This window comes from Mustela putorius, unplaced genomic scaffold (genome assembly GCF_011764305.1).
Source record: "Mustela putorius furo isolate JIRA1106 unplaced genomic scaffold, ASM1176430v1.1 tig00003859_pilon_pilon_pilon, whole genome shotgun sequence".
Lineage (NCBI taxonomy): Eukaryota > Metazoa > Chordata > Mammalia > Carnivora > Mustelidae > Mustela > Mustela putorius.
Window position 1 is genome coordinate 2,402,895 of NW_025422011.1, and position 18,582 is coordinate 2,421,476.

The window sequence follows — 18,582 nt, forward strand, 5'->3', positions numbered from 1 at the left end:
ACCCACAGGGCTCAAAGCTTATCTACGTTCTTTGCCACCTAAGGTGTGAATCCGCCTCTAGCACTGTCATTGGTTCTTCCCTGGCTTCTGTTTGCATGCTGTTAGTGGCAGGGTGCTCACTACTACTAGAGCAACGCCTCATCACCTTGGGGTGATTGTTACAGAGCTCCTCCTTTGGATGGAAGGTCAGGGACTTGAGTATATACAATGGTCACACTAAAGGCAGCACTGGCAGTGCCTCCATGTCAAGGGAGACAATCAGAGGTGACACTTCACAGTAGTGAGGTCGGTACCTGCCCGGCAGCAACCCAGAGCCCTGCATGCTGGGAAGACAGAAGAGGCAAAAAGGAATTCATCTTCCCAGCTTGAGCTGGCTCTGTTGAGGCAGCGGGCTGAGCCTCTGAGTTGTTGCAAAGACTGAAGCCTCGAGTCAGGGAGATCTTGGGTCTGTGATTCACCCAACACACTTAGGAGCAATCCTGATCTGTAGTTCTAGTCATTCATTCATTCGTTCATTCACTTACTCATTCATTATTGGCCATCACTGCCTGACGGGTTCGTCTGGAAGCAGGGCTGGTGGCACTGGGGGCTACAGAGGGGCCTCGGGATCAGAGTTGTTCCCTTGGTAATCAGGACAGCTCTGCCGCTGAGAGCTCTTGCCAGCCAGGTAATGTTCCCTTTACTTCCGTGTAAAGGGCACAGCCTCTCCCACCCAGTCCCAGCTCCCGGGAGGGCAGCGAGAGTCTTCTTGGCAGTCAGTGCTCAATAAGTATGTGCAGCTGCTGCTCCACAACCAGGGACGCTTTCTACTCTGGGACACCTCATTTTGTAGGCAGGGGGAACAAGCCATGGAGAGGTTGAGTAACTTGTCCCACAGTCACCAAATGGCTGAGGTAGGATTTGAATCTGGGCCCTTGGTCTAGTCCCAGAGACTGCTTGATTAACCCTTCAGGAACTAATGTGGAAAGAGCTCAGACCCAGAGTCAAAATGCCCACCTCGCTAGAGACCCAGGGCAACCCCTCACCTCACCCCCACCTGCCCTATTTACTTATCTCATGAAATGGAGCCTGTCATCAACCTTGCCCTTCTGTCCCCACCCCCACAACCATCAGATAAGATGAAGAGAACCAGGCATTTTTCTCAGAAGGAGGGTGCGTGGTGGTGGGATTTGGGGTGAGAGACACATTACTGGTCACAGGGGGCTTAAATGAGCCCAGAGTGAGTGGGGGCATTGTTTGTAGGAACCTGGTTCTTTTAGGCTGAGGGGCTCCCAGAGAGCCTCCAGGACCCCCAAGCCACATCCTCCCCCTCCTCCCCCCACAGGATGTGTAGAGATAAAAGGTCTGACAACCATGCCCCCCACCACGTGTCCAGGAGTCCCAGATAAGATCTTAGTCCCATGACAGTGCAGTTTAGGGCAACATCGTGGAGACCAGATTTTAGGGTGGAGGATGAAGAAAGTGGGTGTGTATGTGGAAGGGGTGGCTGTCCTATGGAAGGGGAGAGAAAGGTGGGTCAAGGCTGGAAGCCCAAATCAAAAGTCCCTGACCATCATCTATAAAATGGGATTAATCATTCCGCTTTCGTAGGTTGTTGTGAGAATCAAATGAGTTAATGCTCGAAACTCCTTGAGCACACGGTGCCTGGCACGGAGCGGGCGCTCAGCAGATGGTGACCATTGTTGTCACTGTGTTCCCTCCACACTTGGGCATCTACCAGCCAAAGCAGTCCCTTCCATTTTAGACACTGGCCTAGGCCCCAGGGGATACCCCGAGGATATTTAAGACTGTGTGGTTTGCCAACCTATGGGGGTGTTGAGAGTCTCACGAAAGGGGCGCAGTCGTCAGAACTTGCCAAGAAAGTCTTCCTGCGCGGCGATTCTCCAGCGCCTTCTCCCGGGGCCTGAGCGCGCCCCCCACAGGCAGTCCCTAGGAAAGCCTCGGCCGGGGAGCCCCGGAGCCCAGTGGCCCCAACCCCTCTCCCCCTCCCCCCGGGCGGCCACCCTCGGGGGCGAGGCAGCCGGCGCGTGGGAGGGGACGGCGCGCCATTGGCTTGCGCGCGGGACCGAGAGGAGGGACCAGCGCGGGCCGCCAGACTCGGGTAAACCCCGGCCGCGCAGGACGCCGCGCGCAGTCCCGCCCGGCCCGGCCCTGCCCTGCCCTGCCCCGCGCGGGCGGCGCGATGTGAGGCTCCCGAGGGCCCGAGAGTCCCCTGGCTCGCCAGCTCCGCGCAGCGCCGGCGCCAGCATGCGCTAGGAACGTAAGTTCTGTTCCCCGCCGCCGCCTCCGAGCCTCGCACGCTCCCCTCCCGCCGCCGGCCGGTGCCTGCGCAGCGCAGCCCAGCCCGGCCCGGCGGGGCTTCTGCCGCCCGCAGGGACCGCGGCAGACCTGGGGACCCCGTGCGCGCCAGCTGGACGCCCCAGGACCTCTTGACCCCGGCGGATAATGCCGGGAATCCAGGGGTCGCCTCCCGCCCCGCCCCCCCAAAAGGCGCAGCCCCGGAGCCCCTTCGGTTACCTCCCTTGGCGGTCTCCACTCGCACCGCCCCTCCCTCTGCCTCGGTTTCCCTTTCTATCCCGTCTTTCTCCCTTCGGTGTCTCCTCCCTGTTGGACTGTTGATTTCCCCCCCTGCCTCCCCCTCAGCTTCGGAGCACGAGAGAAAGAGCCAAGAGCAGTTTCTGTCTCCCTGGGGTCTGACTGTTGTCCCCGCGCTCGGTTCTCTGTCCCCTCCCCCCACATCGCCATTGTTCCCCGGTCCGAGGAGTGCGCGGCACAAACTTGCGAGTGCCCCTCCTTCTGCCTTCGCCCCCGCAGAGCCGCGGACCGCGGTGGCGGAGTTCCCGCTGGCAGGACCTACTGGTTCGGCGGGCTGTGGGGGCGTCCGGCAGCCCGGAGCTCCCCGCCTGGAGTCCCCCAGCTCTCAGGCCCGGGTCTCAGAAAGTGGGTGAGTGCCTGGAGCTAGGAGATAAAGGACACAGTGGCGGAAGAAGAAGCCAGACCGGGAGAGACCCTGGTCTCCGGGCCTGCGAGGGAAGGAGGGATTGGGGGTGGGGGGAGGCAGAAACCGTGGCCGCGCCTAAGACCCAGTTGTTGGGTGGGAGGGTCCGGGAAGCACAGGTGGAGACGGACGCTCCCCAGTCTCCCCTAAGTCGCGCGCTCAGCGGGAAGGGGGCAGTGTGGGGCCATCGGCTTGGCTCTAGGTGGGCTGGGGGGTCCCTGCCAGGAGCAAAATAGTCGCATCCACCTCGGGGCGGGGTGTGTGGGGGTGTCTATCGAGGAAACGCCGGAACCCTGCGCGCATCCCGGGCGCGCCCCACAGGGTCCGGCGCTTGCGTTGCGTCCCCTAGCCCTGCCTGCCCCGCCCTCCCCGCCCCCACCCAGTGCCCGGCTCCCGCCGCCCCCACGCGGCCTCAGGGGAGCGGGTTTCTTCTCTGGAGCAAGGTGGGCGGGGGCAGGAGTGGCCCGAGGCCGGGAACTCGGGGCTCCTCTGGAGCCCAGCGCGGACGACCAGTGCCACCTCGGTTTCCCACCATCGCCCCGCGCTTTCTGGTTGATTTCCTTCAAACTTTCCCTGGTGGGGCCGTCCTGCTAGGAGAAGGCATCACGGCCACAGGGATGCCCACCCCAACTGGGCGGCCTCTTGGACCTAAACCTCTGGTGGCCCGTGCAGAGGGGGTCAGGACCCTCTGCAGACCCTCTCTTCCTGCGAGCTAGAGATCCCAGGGACACAGAGTGGAATGGGGTGGGAGGTGCTGGTGGAGCGCCAGGAAGGAACACTGTCCATTCCTTAGCGGAAGCCTCACACTAGCCCCACACTCAGCCCAGGAAGAGGGAAAGTTTTTCTTGTTGGTTGTTAGGACATAAGGAACTGTATATTCACCAGGTCTCTGTTTTCCTGTCTACAGAATGGGCTGCCTGGTCCCGGAGGTCCCCTCTGGCTCCATTAGCTGGAAGCAAGCTGCCCTGACCTCTCTTTTTCTGCCCACACGCTGTAGGTTTAATCAGTCCTTATAAATTTGGGGTGGAGGGCTGAGGCCCAACCAAAGGCCTTCGCCCATGTCTGGCTGTCAACACCTGTTGGATGCCTGCCTCCAGGCTCCAGCTGAAGCTTCTCCAACTCTGTACTTTGCTGCCTTCCCTCTCCCCAAATCTGAGGATAGGCCCCCACCAGCTCTGGAGAAAGGGCCTGCCCCTCACTGTGTGAGGGTAAGAGAGGGATGAAATTAGCAGTGACCTCTGATATACATAGTTCAAGACTCTTCTTTACTTTCACTGATTGAGCAAATTGTGGGCCCTATACCAAAGGTGGTTTAGTGAACCGAGTGCTGGACAGTTCTGGGCACTGGGAGACAGTTGAGAACAAAACAAAGACTCTTTCCCTCATGGAGCTGACACTTAAAAGGTAGAAGGACAAATAATAAAGTAAATTATTTAGTGTATTGGGAGGTGAGGTGGGGGAGTTGACTGTCTGGAGTACTGATGCCAGGGGTGGGGTTTCCATTTTATTTATTTAGTTTTTTTTTTAAGATTTTATTTATTTGACACACAGAGAGAGAGAGAGATCACAAGCAGGCAGAGAGAGGGAGGAAAGCAGGCTTCCCGCTGAGCAGAGAGCCTGATGCGGGGCTCGCTCCGATGACCCCGAGATCATGACCCAAGTGGAAGGCAGAGGCTTAACCCACTGAGCCACCCAGGTGCCCCGGGGTTTCCATTTAAAACAAGGTGGTTGAGGAGGTCTTCCTGAGGAGGTGACTCTTGATCCAAGGCTTTGAAAGCATGAACTGTGGAGATAGCTTGGGGAAATAAAGATCCTGCAGAGAATGGTCTGTGCAAAGGCCCTGAGGCTGAAATGTGTCCGCCATATTTGAGAAACAGTAAGGAGCCACTGTGATTCTCGTGGAGTGAGGGGGTAGGGCAGAGCTAGGAGGCAAGGCTGACTGAAAAGGGGTGATGCATGCCGCTTTTGCAGTTGAGGGAAGTGGTGCTCAGCAATGACATGTAAGTCACCCCAGGACATGAAGCAGCAGGATGGGGTACCTGAGGTTCTGCCTCCTGGCCCATACTGTTTGCACTTTCTCTGTATCTCAGCTACTCACTGGGAACACCGATTTACATCCCTGCCAGGGTCAGGCCTGGCCGAGTGCCAGTAACGTGGAGGGGAGCCATGCAGTCTTAGTACCTCAAGGGGATCCGCAGCCTTGCCACCCATCCATCAGCCATCTCCCCAGGTTCTCCCTGCCTATCCGTTGTGAGCGCCTTGGGACAATGTCTTTCTCCTGACACGAGTGACCCTTGTTCCCTTCCCATTTCCTTCTTAAGTCCACCCCTTGTAAACACCCCATTCTGCATCCGCATACAACCCTTAGAAGGGGACTGAAGCTGGTATGGTCAAGGGGGAAACTGAGGCAAAGAAGCTGAGTCTCTTAGCCTGAGAATAATACCAACAATGTTATTACTGAGCATTCGCTATAAAACGGTTGCCATTCTTGGTGTTTTTGTGCATCTTCTCATCAGTAGGTGGTAGGTGTGCTTATTACACCCATTTCACAGCTGAAGAAACTGAGGCCCAGAGAAATGGTGTCACTGGCCCAACGCCATGCAGCGAATAAATGGTAGAGGCAGGATTTAAGCACAGGCCTTTTGAGTCCTGATCTACTCCTTTGACCCTGAGCCAGAGCCCCAAGCCCTAGGGGAGATGGTCGGCCCTGGACTATAGTTCTAGCCCATAGCATCCTCGGAAAAGTACAGGGACCTTTCTGCCTGCCTCTCCCAACCCACCCAGAATTTTAGAGAGAGGTAGGAGGCGCGATGGTTGGGGGTGGGGGGGTGGGGATGGAGTGTGTCTGCTACCTCCTCACCCCAGCCCTGGCCCCAGGGCAGCCAGAAGTCAGGCTGTCCCCATGGTCATGGCCCCCATGGGATTTGGAAGCACCAGCTGCCTTTGAGAGCCCTGACATGGTCCCTGGGCTGGTGGGGTTGGGGGGACGGGCCCATTCCCAGTTGAAAAGAATAGAAATTCCCCTTGTGCTCACCCTCTGCGTCAGCAGGGATAGGGAAAAGCCCCCCCCCCATGACATCTGAATGGTGACAGCTGCTGGTCAGGGGGCTGGATTCCCCCTTTCCCACCACCCTCAGACCCTGGGGTGTGAGGCCCAGGGAGGACCCCTCTTCTGTTCTGTCTGTCTCAGCCTTTCTGGCGTGCAGGCGTGTTTACTTTCAGTCCCTGAAGCTCTGGAGATGTTTATTTGTGATGAAAAGTTTGGGCTTCCCTCTGCCATTCTGGCAATTAGGCACCTTCAAAAGAAAGAGAACAGTAGATAAATCCTGTGTGTCCCCGGGGGCAGCCAGGCAGCTGGAGCTAGGGCCTCATGTCCTGTTGGTGTGTGGATTTCAAAGCCACATTGTTGAACGTGATGGAGACCACACTCTCAGTTTTTCTTAGATGAGGCGACTGAGTCCCAGAGTAGGGCCCTGGTTTTGCCGTGGTGGTAGACAGACTCTCTGGGGACCTCAGCTGTCCTGTCTCCCCACTGGGCACCATGCCAGCTTCCGTGTACCTGGACATTCTTGGAAATGGGACATGGAGTGCCTTCTTTTTCTTGAGTCGGGGTTTTGTCTCAGGGACCAGGTCTGTCCCCACAGCGGGATTCAGATCCTGCCCCCTCCTCTCCACTGCCAGGGCTTGCCTGCTGCCCTGCCCCGCCCTTCACATCCACCCTGAGCCCCAGGGGTGGGGGGTGGGAGGTGGGGGTGAGGCAGGTGATGGATGATGCTGGCAGGGCTCGTGGTCTGCTGGAGAGGCAAGGCTGACTCAGGCGGGCTCAGCCTTTAGAATAAGTCTGCTCTCGAGGGACACACCGCCAGGAAGCTCTGTGGCGTGTAGCCTCGCCTTGGTTTGTTGCTGTCGCCCCGAGACCCATGTGACCAGACCCGCACCTGGGGGCCACTGCGATGACGTCAGTCATGACGCCAGTCACGCATTAGTGAAGCAAGCCCCCTTTGTGTCCTGTGACTTCCTAGCTTGGCTGTAATTCTGCCCCAGCCTCGTAAGTCAGGCAGCGTGACCCACATTTATAGCACAGGAATGGAGGGTCTTCAGGCTGACTTGCCCCACGGCCTCAGGCTGGTAATGAACGTGGGTCTATCCACGCCCACACCCCTTCAGCACAGCCTTTGAGATGTGAGAGTCACTCTGCCTGAGGGCTCAGGCTGGCGGGTTCTGGGTTGGAGGTCTTTGGAGGGGCCTCTGGGCCAAGGAGCTGATGGGCCGCCCCAGGAAGGGGCCACGGGGGTGGATGACGGGGCCTCTGGACCCTCTAGCCTCCCTGGGCTCCCTGCTGGCCCTCGCTCCTTGCCTCCGCTCCTCGCTCCTCTCGCTGCCCCCTTTCCTCGTTGCCCTGTCCCACACCCGGTTTCCAGCTATTTTACACCACCCTGATAAGAGAACAATGGGTCTCCCTGCAGCCCTTCCCTGGTCCTGCTGGGGTCACAGGGCCTTAACCCAAGGGATCCTAGACCCCAGGAAGGAAGGAGTTCAGATGCTGGCAACCTGCCAGGGGCTTTCAAGAGGCCGATGTGATGAGGAAGATGGCTTAGGGCTTAGTTCTTCCTAGAGGTCAGGTTTACCAAAGAGCACCCCAGCGCCTGCACACACACACACACACACACACACACACACACACACACACGGGCTTCTCTCAGGATGTTATTTACAGTGTAGTTAACTCACTCCCAGTGTCAGCTCTGAGAAGCTTGAGTAAGTCCCTCGGGCCTTAGTTTCTTCCTCTGTAGAGTGGGGGTGACAACACAGCCATTCTCACAGGGTTGTTGTGGGGGCTGCCATGAATCCCTGGTCTGGAAGTACTTGTTCCCTGCCTCCAGCCCTCGGACAGATGCTCTCGGGGGCAGTGTCTACCAGATGGGGAGGGATGGTGTGGGGGGCATGGTCCCTCCAACAAAGGGTCTTATTGGAAAAGGAAGTCGTTCTTGGCTGTGACGCTCAATGCAGCAGCGACTCCCTCCTGCATCACCGGGAGGCTTGGCAGCTGGTGGGTGTGCAGGGCCTCGGGCCCCCTTCCTCCGCCTCCACCCTCCCCCCACCCCCCCACTGCTGGTCAGGTTTTTAAGTCAGCCCTCATGGGCACAGTCTCCATGCCTGATGGTTTCTATGGAAACCAGGCTTCCTGGGAAGGCTGTAGTGGGGTGGGGAGAGGTCCTTTAGGACCAGCAGGGGAACCGTGCTCCTGCCCCACCCGACCTCCTGCCCTGGCAGGGCCTAGGCAGCCTGTCGCATAAGCAAGGACAGCAAGGAGTCTGCAGGAGGGGCCAGGCCCCTTGACTGCCCTTGCTCAGCGCCTCGTCACAGCCCTGTGAGCTAAAAACAAGTACCGTGGTTTCCACCAAGGCAGAAATGGAAGCTCAGAGTGGTTAGGAAACTTTTTGAGGTTACAGACAAGAGAAAAACTTGAAGTTTGAGCCCAAGTTTGCCTAATCATTGAGTATATGCCCCCCTGTTCTCCCCTGACACCCACACCCCTGGTAAGCCTCTCTGTTCCTGGCCTCTTGTCTAGTCATGACCCCTCTGTCTTGCTGCCATGGGGAGCTCTTTGGGAATGTTCTTCCTGGGCTCAGATGTCCCTGTACTTGATGAGAGGGCAGGTAGGGGCATGTGGGGGGGCAGTGCTGCAGGGAGTCAGACCTTGGCCAGCACCGGGGAGGGGCACTCTCCACCCCTTCCCCAACTCATGACTTGGTGACAGGTATTTGGTGAGCTCCTCACACGCCGGGAAGTGTCCCAGACTCTGTGAGCAAGACCTACAGAAAGCCTGGCCCTGGGATGCTGGCCTTCTAGTGATGGCCACAGCGTTTTGCGGAGGGGGCATGGTGATGTCTCACCACACTGTCCCCGCCCCCGAGTCCTGACCCCCACATTTCCTGGGCACTCTATGGGCCAGACCCTTTGCCAAGACCATCTGTACCTACTCTCCTATGCCTTCAGCATTCTAGACCCACGGATCCGAGGCCACGGGCCAGGAGGAGAGGTCAGATTTGAAGCCAGCCCGCCTGATTGCAAAGCCCCTTTCCTGCCTGTGCCTGCCACTGGCTCCTATGTGGCCCTCTCTGGGCCTCAGCTTTCTGCCTCGTCCAGTGTGGGTTTGGAGCCGAGTCTCCACTTGGGCCCTGCCCCGTCTGAGTGTGATCCCCAGTGTTCTGGGTGGGTCCCACTGCTCCCTATGGCCCAGATGTCACTCACTAGCCCGTGCTGACCGAGCACCCCCCACCCCATCCTGTGTGCAGAGATGCGGAGGGAAGATTCTTGGGCCACACAGCAGCCCTGCCTTCAGATCACGGGGTCTCTAGGAGTCAGGTGCCTGTGACAGGACTAAGGATATGGCCTGGCAGTGGGCCGTGGCCGTCCCCAGGAAGACCCAGAGAGTCCAGGGGAGGGAGAGAGAGGCTGTGTCCCGGGAAGGCCCCTGAAGAACAAGGATGGTCGAGACAGGGAACAGAGCACCAGGAGGACCTTCCTGGCTGGGCAGTGGTTTTAGAACTGTAACAGCTCTGAAGAAGGACAGGGACTTGCTGGCTTTATTGGGAATCAAGGTGAGAGAGGCCGGCCAGGAGCAGAATGTAGAAGGTCATGAACTTGGGCTCTGGGAGCTGCAGCTACATTGTCCTGGTTCCTTGCTTGGCAGGTTCTCCTCCACCCTCTCCTGCCCTTAGCCTCTGGCAGCCTGGCCTGGGGGAGGGGTGAAGCCCCGAGGGCCCTCCAGAGGGCAGCTGGAAAGGAAGCCACAGCCCTATCAGGCAGGCTTTTTCCATTGTGCACCGCTGAATGGCTGAATGAAGAAAGGGAAGTAGGAGTGGGGGGAAGCAGGCGGGGCACCCCAGGTGTTCCCTCTCCTTAGCCTCCAGCACTTGTGCAGAGAGAGTGTTCTCATTAACCCCATTTCCCAGGGGCAGAGACTGAGTCTGGGAGAGCTGCGAGGAGCAGCCCGAAGCCCTGCGGCTGGTAAGAGGGCAGACTCAGGACCTCAACGCACCTCTGGTCCAGCTGCGGTGCAGGGAGCGGAGCGGGGGAGGTGCCCTCTGTCTCCACTTAGGTTAGAATGAGGCCGGCCTGAAAACACCTGTGGAGCGGGAAGGGGAAGAAAGTTCAAGGACAGATCGGAGGGGGCCGTGTATGTGGGTTGCCTTGAGGGGCCTGGCAGGTGCGTAGGGTACTGCAGCGGCCGCCCTAGGCTTCCCAGGCAAAGCCTGGTGCTGTGGGTGAAGAAGAGACAGAACTCAGTGCTCAGAGTGGTTAGCTGTGCTGAGACAGGTGCTGGGGATCATACTCCCTGGGGATTCCACTCTCCTCGGGAGGCCTGCCCTTTGGGGGTGATAAGCTCCTTGTTGGGGGCTGGGCTCCGTAGGAGACCACAGTGGGCCCCACCAGCCCAAGTTCCTGATGGAGGTGCCTGTGGATAAAGACTGTCCCTCCTAAGAGTCTTGCCGGTGTCCGATGGAGCCCAGGATGCTACAGTCCCCTTGCCGTACCCTGTCCCTGGAGGCCGGCACTGCCAACCCCCAGAGCCCTTGCTTTGCAGATTGAGGCTTGCAGTGAAGAAGGGAGTATCCAGTGTGTGTTGGTGTGGAGGGCTCTTTGGGCAGAGGAAGGCAGCTGATGCTTTGAGCAGGGGTCCCTGTGACAGCCTGGGATCTGGTGGGCTTGATCCAAGTGCCACCTTATGCTGCGGGATGGAGATCTATGCGTAACTGTCAAACTCCGGAAACAACCCAGATGTCCTCCAGTGAGTGACTGGATAACCAACGGGTCCATCTACTTTGTGGAATATTACTCTGCCTTAAAGAGGGCCGGACAGGGGAAGGCGCCCAGCAGCCCCGATGAGCCCCTAGCGTTAGGTGGAATGCAAGAAGCCGGTCTCAAATGGTTCTAGTCTGTATGAGTCTATTTATAGAACGTGTTTGAAAAAACAGAGCCAAAGCTAGAGGGACGGCCCACAGATCAGAGGGCCAAGGCAGGTGTCCCAAAGCGCCGTTGGTCGTTCTCTGCATCTCTACACTGGCTAAAAGTCTTGTAACTGCAAAACAGCAAAAAAAATGTTGGTTCTGCAGTATGTAAATGAAAAAGATGAAAGGCCAGAGGGGAGGCCAGAAAAGGAAGGGGGGCGAGGGCCGGGCTCCCCGGTGCTTTCTTGGCTGAGGGCAGCAAGGCCCGGCGGCTCCCAGCTGTGGCTGGCCAGCTCTCATGGGCCATCTGGAACTGGTCCACTGGGCGGCGGGAGGGACGCCGGGCTTGTTGTTGCCTCTCTGGAGTCACAAGAAGTTGTGGGAAGTGCTGAGGCATGGGGACAATGCCTGTTCCCCTGGGGAACAGTGTGGTTAAACCCTGCATTCTCCTGTGGGGCTGGTCACACCCCCCCTCCCATCAAAAGGCCTTGGGCATTGGATCTGCCTTCATCACCACCACCGGCCACCTCCATGGCCCCGGTGGTGTGTGGGGAGGGGACCGCATAGCGACCCCTGCTTCATAGATGAGAAACTGAGGCCTGGGGGCTGAACATCACTTAGCGGAGACCCCCGAGACTGACCTGTGTGGTCAGTTTCAAACTGGAGCTGCTTAGCTACTCCCAGGCCTTACCCAAGTCTAAAGCCACATTTCCCAGGCCCCCTACAGCTTGGTTCTATGCCCTGGGGTTTGTTTGGGTGCTTTGTTTTGTGTTAAGACACTGGGAGGCTAGAAAACCAGAGGGGACCTGAGGCCATCTCTGCCTCTGGCAGCCCTGATCCAGGACTTGGAGGCTGAGACTTGGTTGGGGCCACACACCACTAAGGTGGCAGGGTGACTGCGACCAAGGTCCGGCAGGCCCAGCAGAGGGACGCGTGATTTCTGAGCCTTGTCTGTAAGTGAGGGTAGTGTTCCGGCCTTCCGGGAGGGTGGCTGTGGGCTTCTATAGAATGAGGTGCCAGGCATGGAGTGCCGTGGGGGGTACTGGAGTGACTCAGCCCGTCTCTGTTGGACTTCGTTGAGCTTGGTTTCCTCCTCTCTGGAATGGGTGTAAATAGTTCCCATCGCCTGCCAGGGATAGGGGGGGTGCTATGAATAGAGGAGCCCAGGGCCACCCCTGGGCCAGGTTTTGGAAGCCTTTGGCTCACTGGGGTCAACATTTTTGTCTCCTTCACATAGGTTTTGTGCTGATTGAAGGTGAGGACCAGCAGTCAACTCATCTCTGTGTCTCCCAGCCCAGTGCCAGGCACACAGTAGGTGCTCAAGTCCCAGCCCGAGGTGGAGCTGGGGGGTGGCTGGGAGGTGGGGTTTGTGGGGGATCATGAGCAGACCTGGGGTAGGGAAGAGGCCGGTGGTGGGTGTCCCTGACAGGAAGGGGCCCAGAACTTTTGCCAGCACGCCAGGCCATCCTTCCTCTGGCTCCGTTGGGCTCTGGAGACTTTCAGACCTGGCAGGTTTGAAGGGGGTTGTCTGCGTGACAGGGAGGGAGGGCTTGTTGGGCAGAGAGATGATCTGGGAAAAAATTCAGTGTGGTGCCTGGACCCCAGGCTTTGGGCAGATCTGCCCTCTTCTGGCAAGACCGGCCCGGACTCCTCTTTGCCCCCATCTCCCAGGAACCTTTGGATGTGGTCTCCTCTGGGGCCTGAATGCCTTTCCTGGGCCCACACCCTCCTCTAGGGCCTTCTGTAAGGCTCCACCCCACCTGATTACTCAGGGTGTGCCGTGTCCATGGAGGCCAGATGGGCTCACACAGCTGGAACGGCTTTCGGGACATGCTCGCCCACCCATTTTATAGATGAGGAAGCTGAGGCCAGGGAGGGGAGAGACTTCCCCTCACAGCCAGCTGGTTAGAGAGCTAAATACCAAGCCTGGGCCCCCCAGAGTTCCAGCTGCTGCCCCAGGCTGACAGGGGACGTCTCCGCAGGCCCAGGGGTCAGGTCTGGCTGCCTCTGAGGTCTGGAAGCTGGACAGGACCTGTGGCTGAGGCAGGTGTCTCCCCTCAGCCCCTCTGCAGACACCAGCCTCCAGGGCAAGATGGCGACCAAGCAGCCCCCTCCTCTCATGAAGAAGCACAGCCAGACGGACCTCGTGAGCCGTCTGAAGACCCGCAAGATCCTCGGCGTGGGCGGGGAGGATGACGACGGGGAGGTGCACCGCTCCAAGGTGGGCTGAGGGGTCCGAAGCCGTCCTCACCCTGCGGTCCGCCTCTGAGCCCCCATCTGGGGAGGCGGGTCCAGCCTGCCATTCGGGAGAAGAGCAGACGCGGTCTGTGAAGCTGTGGGAACCCCGGGACTTGGCTCATTATTTTTTTTCTAGGAACTTCATGGAGATATCAGGGGAATAATGACGAAAAGAAAGATCATTAGAATGAATTTCATGCTTACTGTGTGCCCATTGCTGCGCCTGTTGGTTTATAAATCTGATTTAATCTGGCTAGTCCTGGGAGATAGTTATGAACCCATTTTATCGATAAGGAAACTGAGGCTCAGAGAGGTCAAGGACATGTGCGAGGCCACCCCAGGCAGGGGCACAGCCAGGCTTTAAGCCCGTGTCCAGCTGAACCCTGAGCTTTTATTCCTACCACCATATTTTCAGTTTCCTGTAAGCTCTGGTGTCAAGAACAGGCAGAGGGAGGGGGCCTCAGTGTGACCCTCCCAGCCTGGGTGACACTTTGGCTAAGTGGAAGTACCCAGGTGGGTCCCAGGGGGGCTCAGGGAAGGGAGTGAATGGGCTGGGGGTGCCCCTGACCCCCTCTTTGTCCACAGATCAGCCAGGTCTTGGGTAACGAAATCAAGTTTGCCGTTCGGGAGCCTCTGGGGCTGAGGTGAGCGTCCAGGGTGCATTTGGGTGGGTGCCTGGCTATGGGGTGGGGTGCTGCGTGAGGCCCCGCCTCGTCAGTTTCATCCCTGTCTCCCCATGCCCGTGACTCCATCTCATCTCATTCCCTCTCTCTAAAGCCAGCCATCGCTGGACATCTGGCTGGGGAGGAGAGGGTCCCCTGGGCCCTGCGGGTGGCAGTGAGGGGGGCCTGGCTGTGACTTTTCTCTCCACATGTCCCCAGGGTTTGGCAGTTTGCTTCCGCTGTGCTGTTCTCCGGCATTGCCATCATGGTGAGCCCCCACCCCCGCCCTCACCCCTGGCCCTGGGACCTGGCCCTGGGTCTGGCTCCCTGTGTCCCGCCTCTGGGCCTCTTCTGGAGGTTCATTCCCCGTCCTGGGGCCCCTGCTGCCTCTCCCCCAAGGCCAGCATGCTAAGGCCCTACCTGTCAGGGCTCTCTAGCCCCCTCCCGAGTCCCAGTCCTTCCCACCTGAACCCTGCCTGTTCTGGAGCATACTAGATCCCAGGACCCATGTTCCTGACTCTGTGCCTCTGGGAACCTAGAGCCTTCTGTCCTGGCACGGGGGTGTGGGGGAGAGTCAAGGCGCTTCAGCCTGGCTTCCGGGGGGAAAGATGTCCAGGAGACATTCCAACTTTCCCCTGAACTGCCCACCGTGTCCACAGGCTCTGGCCTTCCCTGACCAGCTCTATGATGCCGTCTTCGACGGAGCCCAGGTGACCAGCAAGACCCCCATCCGTCTCTACGGCGGGGCTCTCCTCAGTGAGTGTTGCTGGGGCAGATGTGAAGGGCAGCTGGGGCCCCACAGAGACTGAGAGGAGCCGGGGAAGCCTATCTTGGTGGGAAGGGGTGGGGGGCTCCCCTCCCCTTCTCAGCACACACCAACCCCCTTCAGCCCATGAGTCTAGCTCTGCTGGGTGTGTGCTGCCATCTTGTGGCCACTGCTGCAATGTACCCAGTGCACGGGGTGGCGTCTTTGACATCATCTGGGCAAAGGCTTCCTGAGGGCTTACTCCCTAGTGCACCTCCCCTCATCAGTCATCAGGGTGCAGAGATGAATGAGGTCCTGGCCCTGCCCTCCAGGACCTTGCCGCCTAGAGGAGGAGACAAAATCAACACAGTGCAAAACCTCTCCCACTCTTGGGTCTCTCCCGTGAACCATCCTGTTTCCTTTCTGATTTGAGTCACACATGGTGCCTGGTAGGAAGCTGAATTACAGCTTTTAAGGCCTCATCCAGGTAGCATTCCCCCCTCCTCTCTGAAACATTATATGGCTTCCTTTTGCCTGCAGAATAAAGGCCCAGTCCTGTCACTTGGCTTTTGGGGTGGTCTGTGGTGTGGATCCAGTCTCCCTTTCCAGCCCTGCCTCCCTCAGATCCCACAGTGGGCCCCAACTCCAGCCCCATCTCATGATGCCCAGCCCCCCCCCATGTCGGTAGGCCATGCCTCTGTAGATGCAGTGTCCCCGACCTTGTGCTGATGGCACTAATATCCATCCCCCAAGTGTCTGCCCAGGTACCAGGGGTGGGGGGCAGGGCCTGGCAGCAACTGGGATACCTTTAAGCCCTTCACTCAGGCAGTGGGAGACCTAGGGTTATAAAGTTAAGCTGGATGATGGATGAGTTTTCATTTGGGGAGTGTGAGTAGGGATGGAGGATGTGGAAGTCTGGGATCCTGTCCTGGCTTTGAGGGGGTGGGTGGCTCAAGCTGCCTGCCCCCAGCCTGCTCTTTGCCCTTGACCGCAGGCATCTCCCTGATCATGTGGAACGCTCTCTACACGGCCGAGAAGGTTATCATCCGGTGGACTCTGCTCACCGAAGCCTGTTACTTCGGGGTCCAGTTCTTGGGTGAGTCCCAAGGTGGACAGAGAAATGGGGAGACGGATGGGGTGGGGGATATGGGCAGGGCCGCTTGGCCCCTGGCTCTCCAGCTCCCCCGACTTGGCTTCCAGGAGGGGATGGAAATCTGAGGGGGAGGGGCGCACATGGCCGTGTTTACCCGTATGTGTGCACCCCTGTGCTCACACACCTGAGACGTACCTGTACCTTTTTGAACACACACACCCACATACATACACACACACATACATATGCCCACAGCTTCCCACACGCACGTGCACCTGCAGCTTTCCATAACCCATCACTCCCTTGTGTACCCAGCATAGGTGTGACAGCGCACACCCAGTGTGGCCCATGTGCTCCCTCTCACCCCAGCATCTGTCCCGCAGGGGACTTGGGACCAGATGTGTTCTTGAGGCCCGGCAGCTGGCAGGAGACCCCAGCGCAGCAGGTCATTCTGTGTTGGGAGTTGTGACACACACCCCTCCTCTGACCTCTGTCCCTTCCCGGTCTTTCTCTCTCGCAGTGGTCACCGCCACGCTAGCTGAGACAGGCCTCGTGTCCCTGGGGATCCTGCTGCTCCTGGCCAGTCGTCTCCTTTTTGTCGCCATCAGTGTTTACTACTATTACCAAGTTGGCCGAAAACCCAAGAAAGTCTAGCCCGTTGCTGGGCTAGGGGGTCCCCGTGGGGCAGGGGGACCCTGCCTGGGGCCTCGGTTTCCCTCTGGCTCCTGGAAGGCAGGAAGGACCCTGCCCTGCACCAGGCCTGCCCTAGGCAGGTGGGGCCGCTCGCCTTCCTTTCCTGCTGGGCACCCCCACATGCTGTGATCTCCTGGACTTTCAGGCTGAGGGAGGGACAAGGCCTCGGCACCTCTGCCCTTTGCCCCACACAGCAGCACCTCCCTTTTTTTTGGCTCTCTTGGCCTCCAGATCCCGTGGATAGACACTGACCGAAGAGCTTGAGTCATGGGTGTTGGGCTAAAGAGCGGATTCTGGCCCTTCTGCCAGGACACCCTTCTTTTGTTTGGGAGGGGTGCCCAGCTTCCCTGTCTTCCCCGCACCCCCCACCCCCACTCTAGTGCCCACACAGCTGAACGTGGCTTCTGTGTATGCCTCGAAGAGCTGGCCACTCAACCCTGCGCCCATCCTCCTCGGTGTGGGCCCTCCCCACCCATGGGAGCTGCCGGCCATCCCTCCGCACACATCCCTGCCCTTCCCACCGCCCCACTGCGGGGCTGACAGGCAGGGACCCCTGAGAGACCGGCCACCTGCAGCTAGAGCCCTTGCCCAGCCCCAGCCCGGCCACCACGGGCTCTGTGCTAGGGCCTTGCTCTAGGCTGCTGGAGGCACTCAGGAGTCCCCTCCCTCCAACTGGCCTGGGTCCAGAGGCCCCCAGCAGCCTCCCCGCAGGCCGGCCCTGGCAGTGGGCATTAAGGACCCCGTGGAGGCTCCCGTGAGTGACGGGGTTTGGAGAGGAGGAAGAGAGAGAAGCAGCAGCAGCATCTCCTGGTCCCTTGCTGTGTCCTTCAGGGTCTGAGGTGCGCTTGGCTCAGCCCCTCACCTACCCTCAGCCTCTCCCCGGGGTGCTGCCCCCGAGACCCGGCGAGCTGGGACTGGGTGTCCTTCCAACTTAGCAGGGAAACGAAACAAATATTTCCACAGGCCGCGCTCATGTCCCCCACCCCAAGTGCCCCGGAGGAGGCTGACCGTCGGCTCCCTCAGAGCCGAAGACCCCCCTGTCCTGCCCCCCCCCCCCCCCCCGCCCCCATGTGCGTGCCCCTGTTGTCTGTCACTTCCCCTGCGCTCCTTCCCTCTGGGACACAAGTGCGTTCACTGGGCATGGTGGCCCTCGTGTTCTGGTGACAGCGTGGACAAAGGCAGCCCAGGGCCCCACACTTGCTTCTCCTCTTGGAATCCAGTGTCTTGGGTGGGGCAAGGCAGCTGGTGGGCAGGGGATGGCCCAGCTCTGGCTGCCGCCGGCTGCACCTGTGCCCGGGAACCTGGCTGTGCCCGCAGCCACGCATCTGGTCCCTGGCACAGCTGCGGGGCTGCTGCAGGTCCACAGCTGAGGGTCAAGGCCAGGCCGTTGGTGACCAGCTGAGCAGAAGGGAGAGGCTGGGCTCTTCCCTGACCTCCGTCTCCTGCCTCTGTCGCGTGGTCCGCTACTCAGAACCCAGCTGCTTGCTTATGAGCCCTGACCAGGCAGGGCACCCACTGCCCCCTGGCCACACTCCTGTCCTCAGTCCGACCCCAGCCTTTTAAGGCCTGTCTCATCCTTTGACGGCGGATGGGTGGTTTGTCCTCGTCTCCAGTGGGCATGATGGATCGGTGTCCCCGGGGTCGATGGCAGGGAGGTAGAAAGTTCCAGCTTAACTGTGGGGCTCTGGGGGCTGTGCTGGCCTCACCCCCACAACCCCCCCTCTCCCCGCTGGGGTGCACCGGGGCAGGCTGGAGGGCCGAGCTCAGCCTTGCCCCTTGGGGTTTGGTCAGGAGGGCCTGCTGGGATGGCTTGTGCTGCTGGCTTAGACATCAGAGCTGGGCCCAGGGAGAGGGAGCCTGGCAAACAGCCAGTGGTCTGGGGACATGGGGGGTGTGGGGGACACTAAGCAAGGAGCCATTGCTGGGATGGGGGCAGTGTCAATGGGGAGGGGGGCCCATACATCTGAGGAAACCCAGGGTGGGCCCGTGCTCCACCCTGAAGGTTTGTGGAGACACCCCCCCCCCCACAGCCCACCACTCTCTATCCTTGTCCCTGGAGCCCAGCGCCCTCCGGCCAAGCTCCCGCCTCTGCCTCTCCCACCCCGCCCAAGCAAGACCACCTTTCTTCACAGTCACTATTTATTCTTCGTTCCTTCTTTTTGTAAGAAACGGTCACAAAAACCAGTGCAAAACCATCA

At 59.4% G+C, this 18,582-nt stretch overlaps 1 protein-coding gene across 2 annotated transcripts; it reads left to right on the forward strand.

Moving 5' to 3' along the window:
• Nucleotides 1-2,077: 2,077 nt before the first annotated feature.
• On the forward strand, nt 2,078-18,582 carry TP53I11 (tumor protein p53 inducible protein 11). Of its 2 annotated transcripts, none has more exons than XM_004763189.3 (8): nt 2,078-2,260; nt 12,191-12,264; nt 13,015-13,174; nt 13,777-13,835; nt 14,073-14,121; nt 14,513-14,609; nt 15,593-15,694; nt 16,212-18,582. In XM_004763189.3, the coding sequence occupies exons 3-8, from the start codon at nt 13,046-13,048 to the stop codon at nt 16,343-16,345; spliced, it is 570 nt and encodes a 189-aa protein (XP_004763246.1). In that variant the 5' UTR covers nt 2,078-2,260; nt 12,191-12,264; nt 13,015-13,045; the 3' UTR covers nt 16,346-18,582. The 2 variants fall into 2 exon arrangements, with proteins under 2 accessions (XP_004763246.1, XP_004763247.1); XM_004763190.3 differs by lacking the exon at nt 2,078-2,260 and adding an exon at nt 2,654-2,944.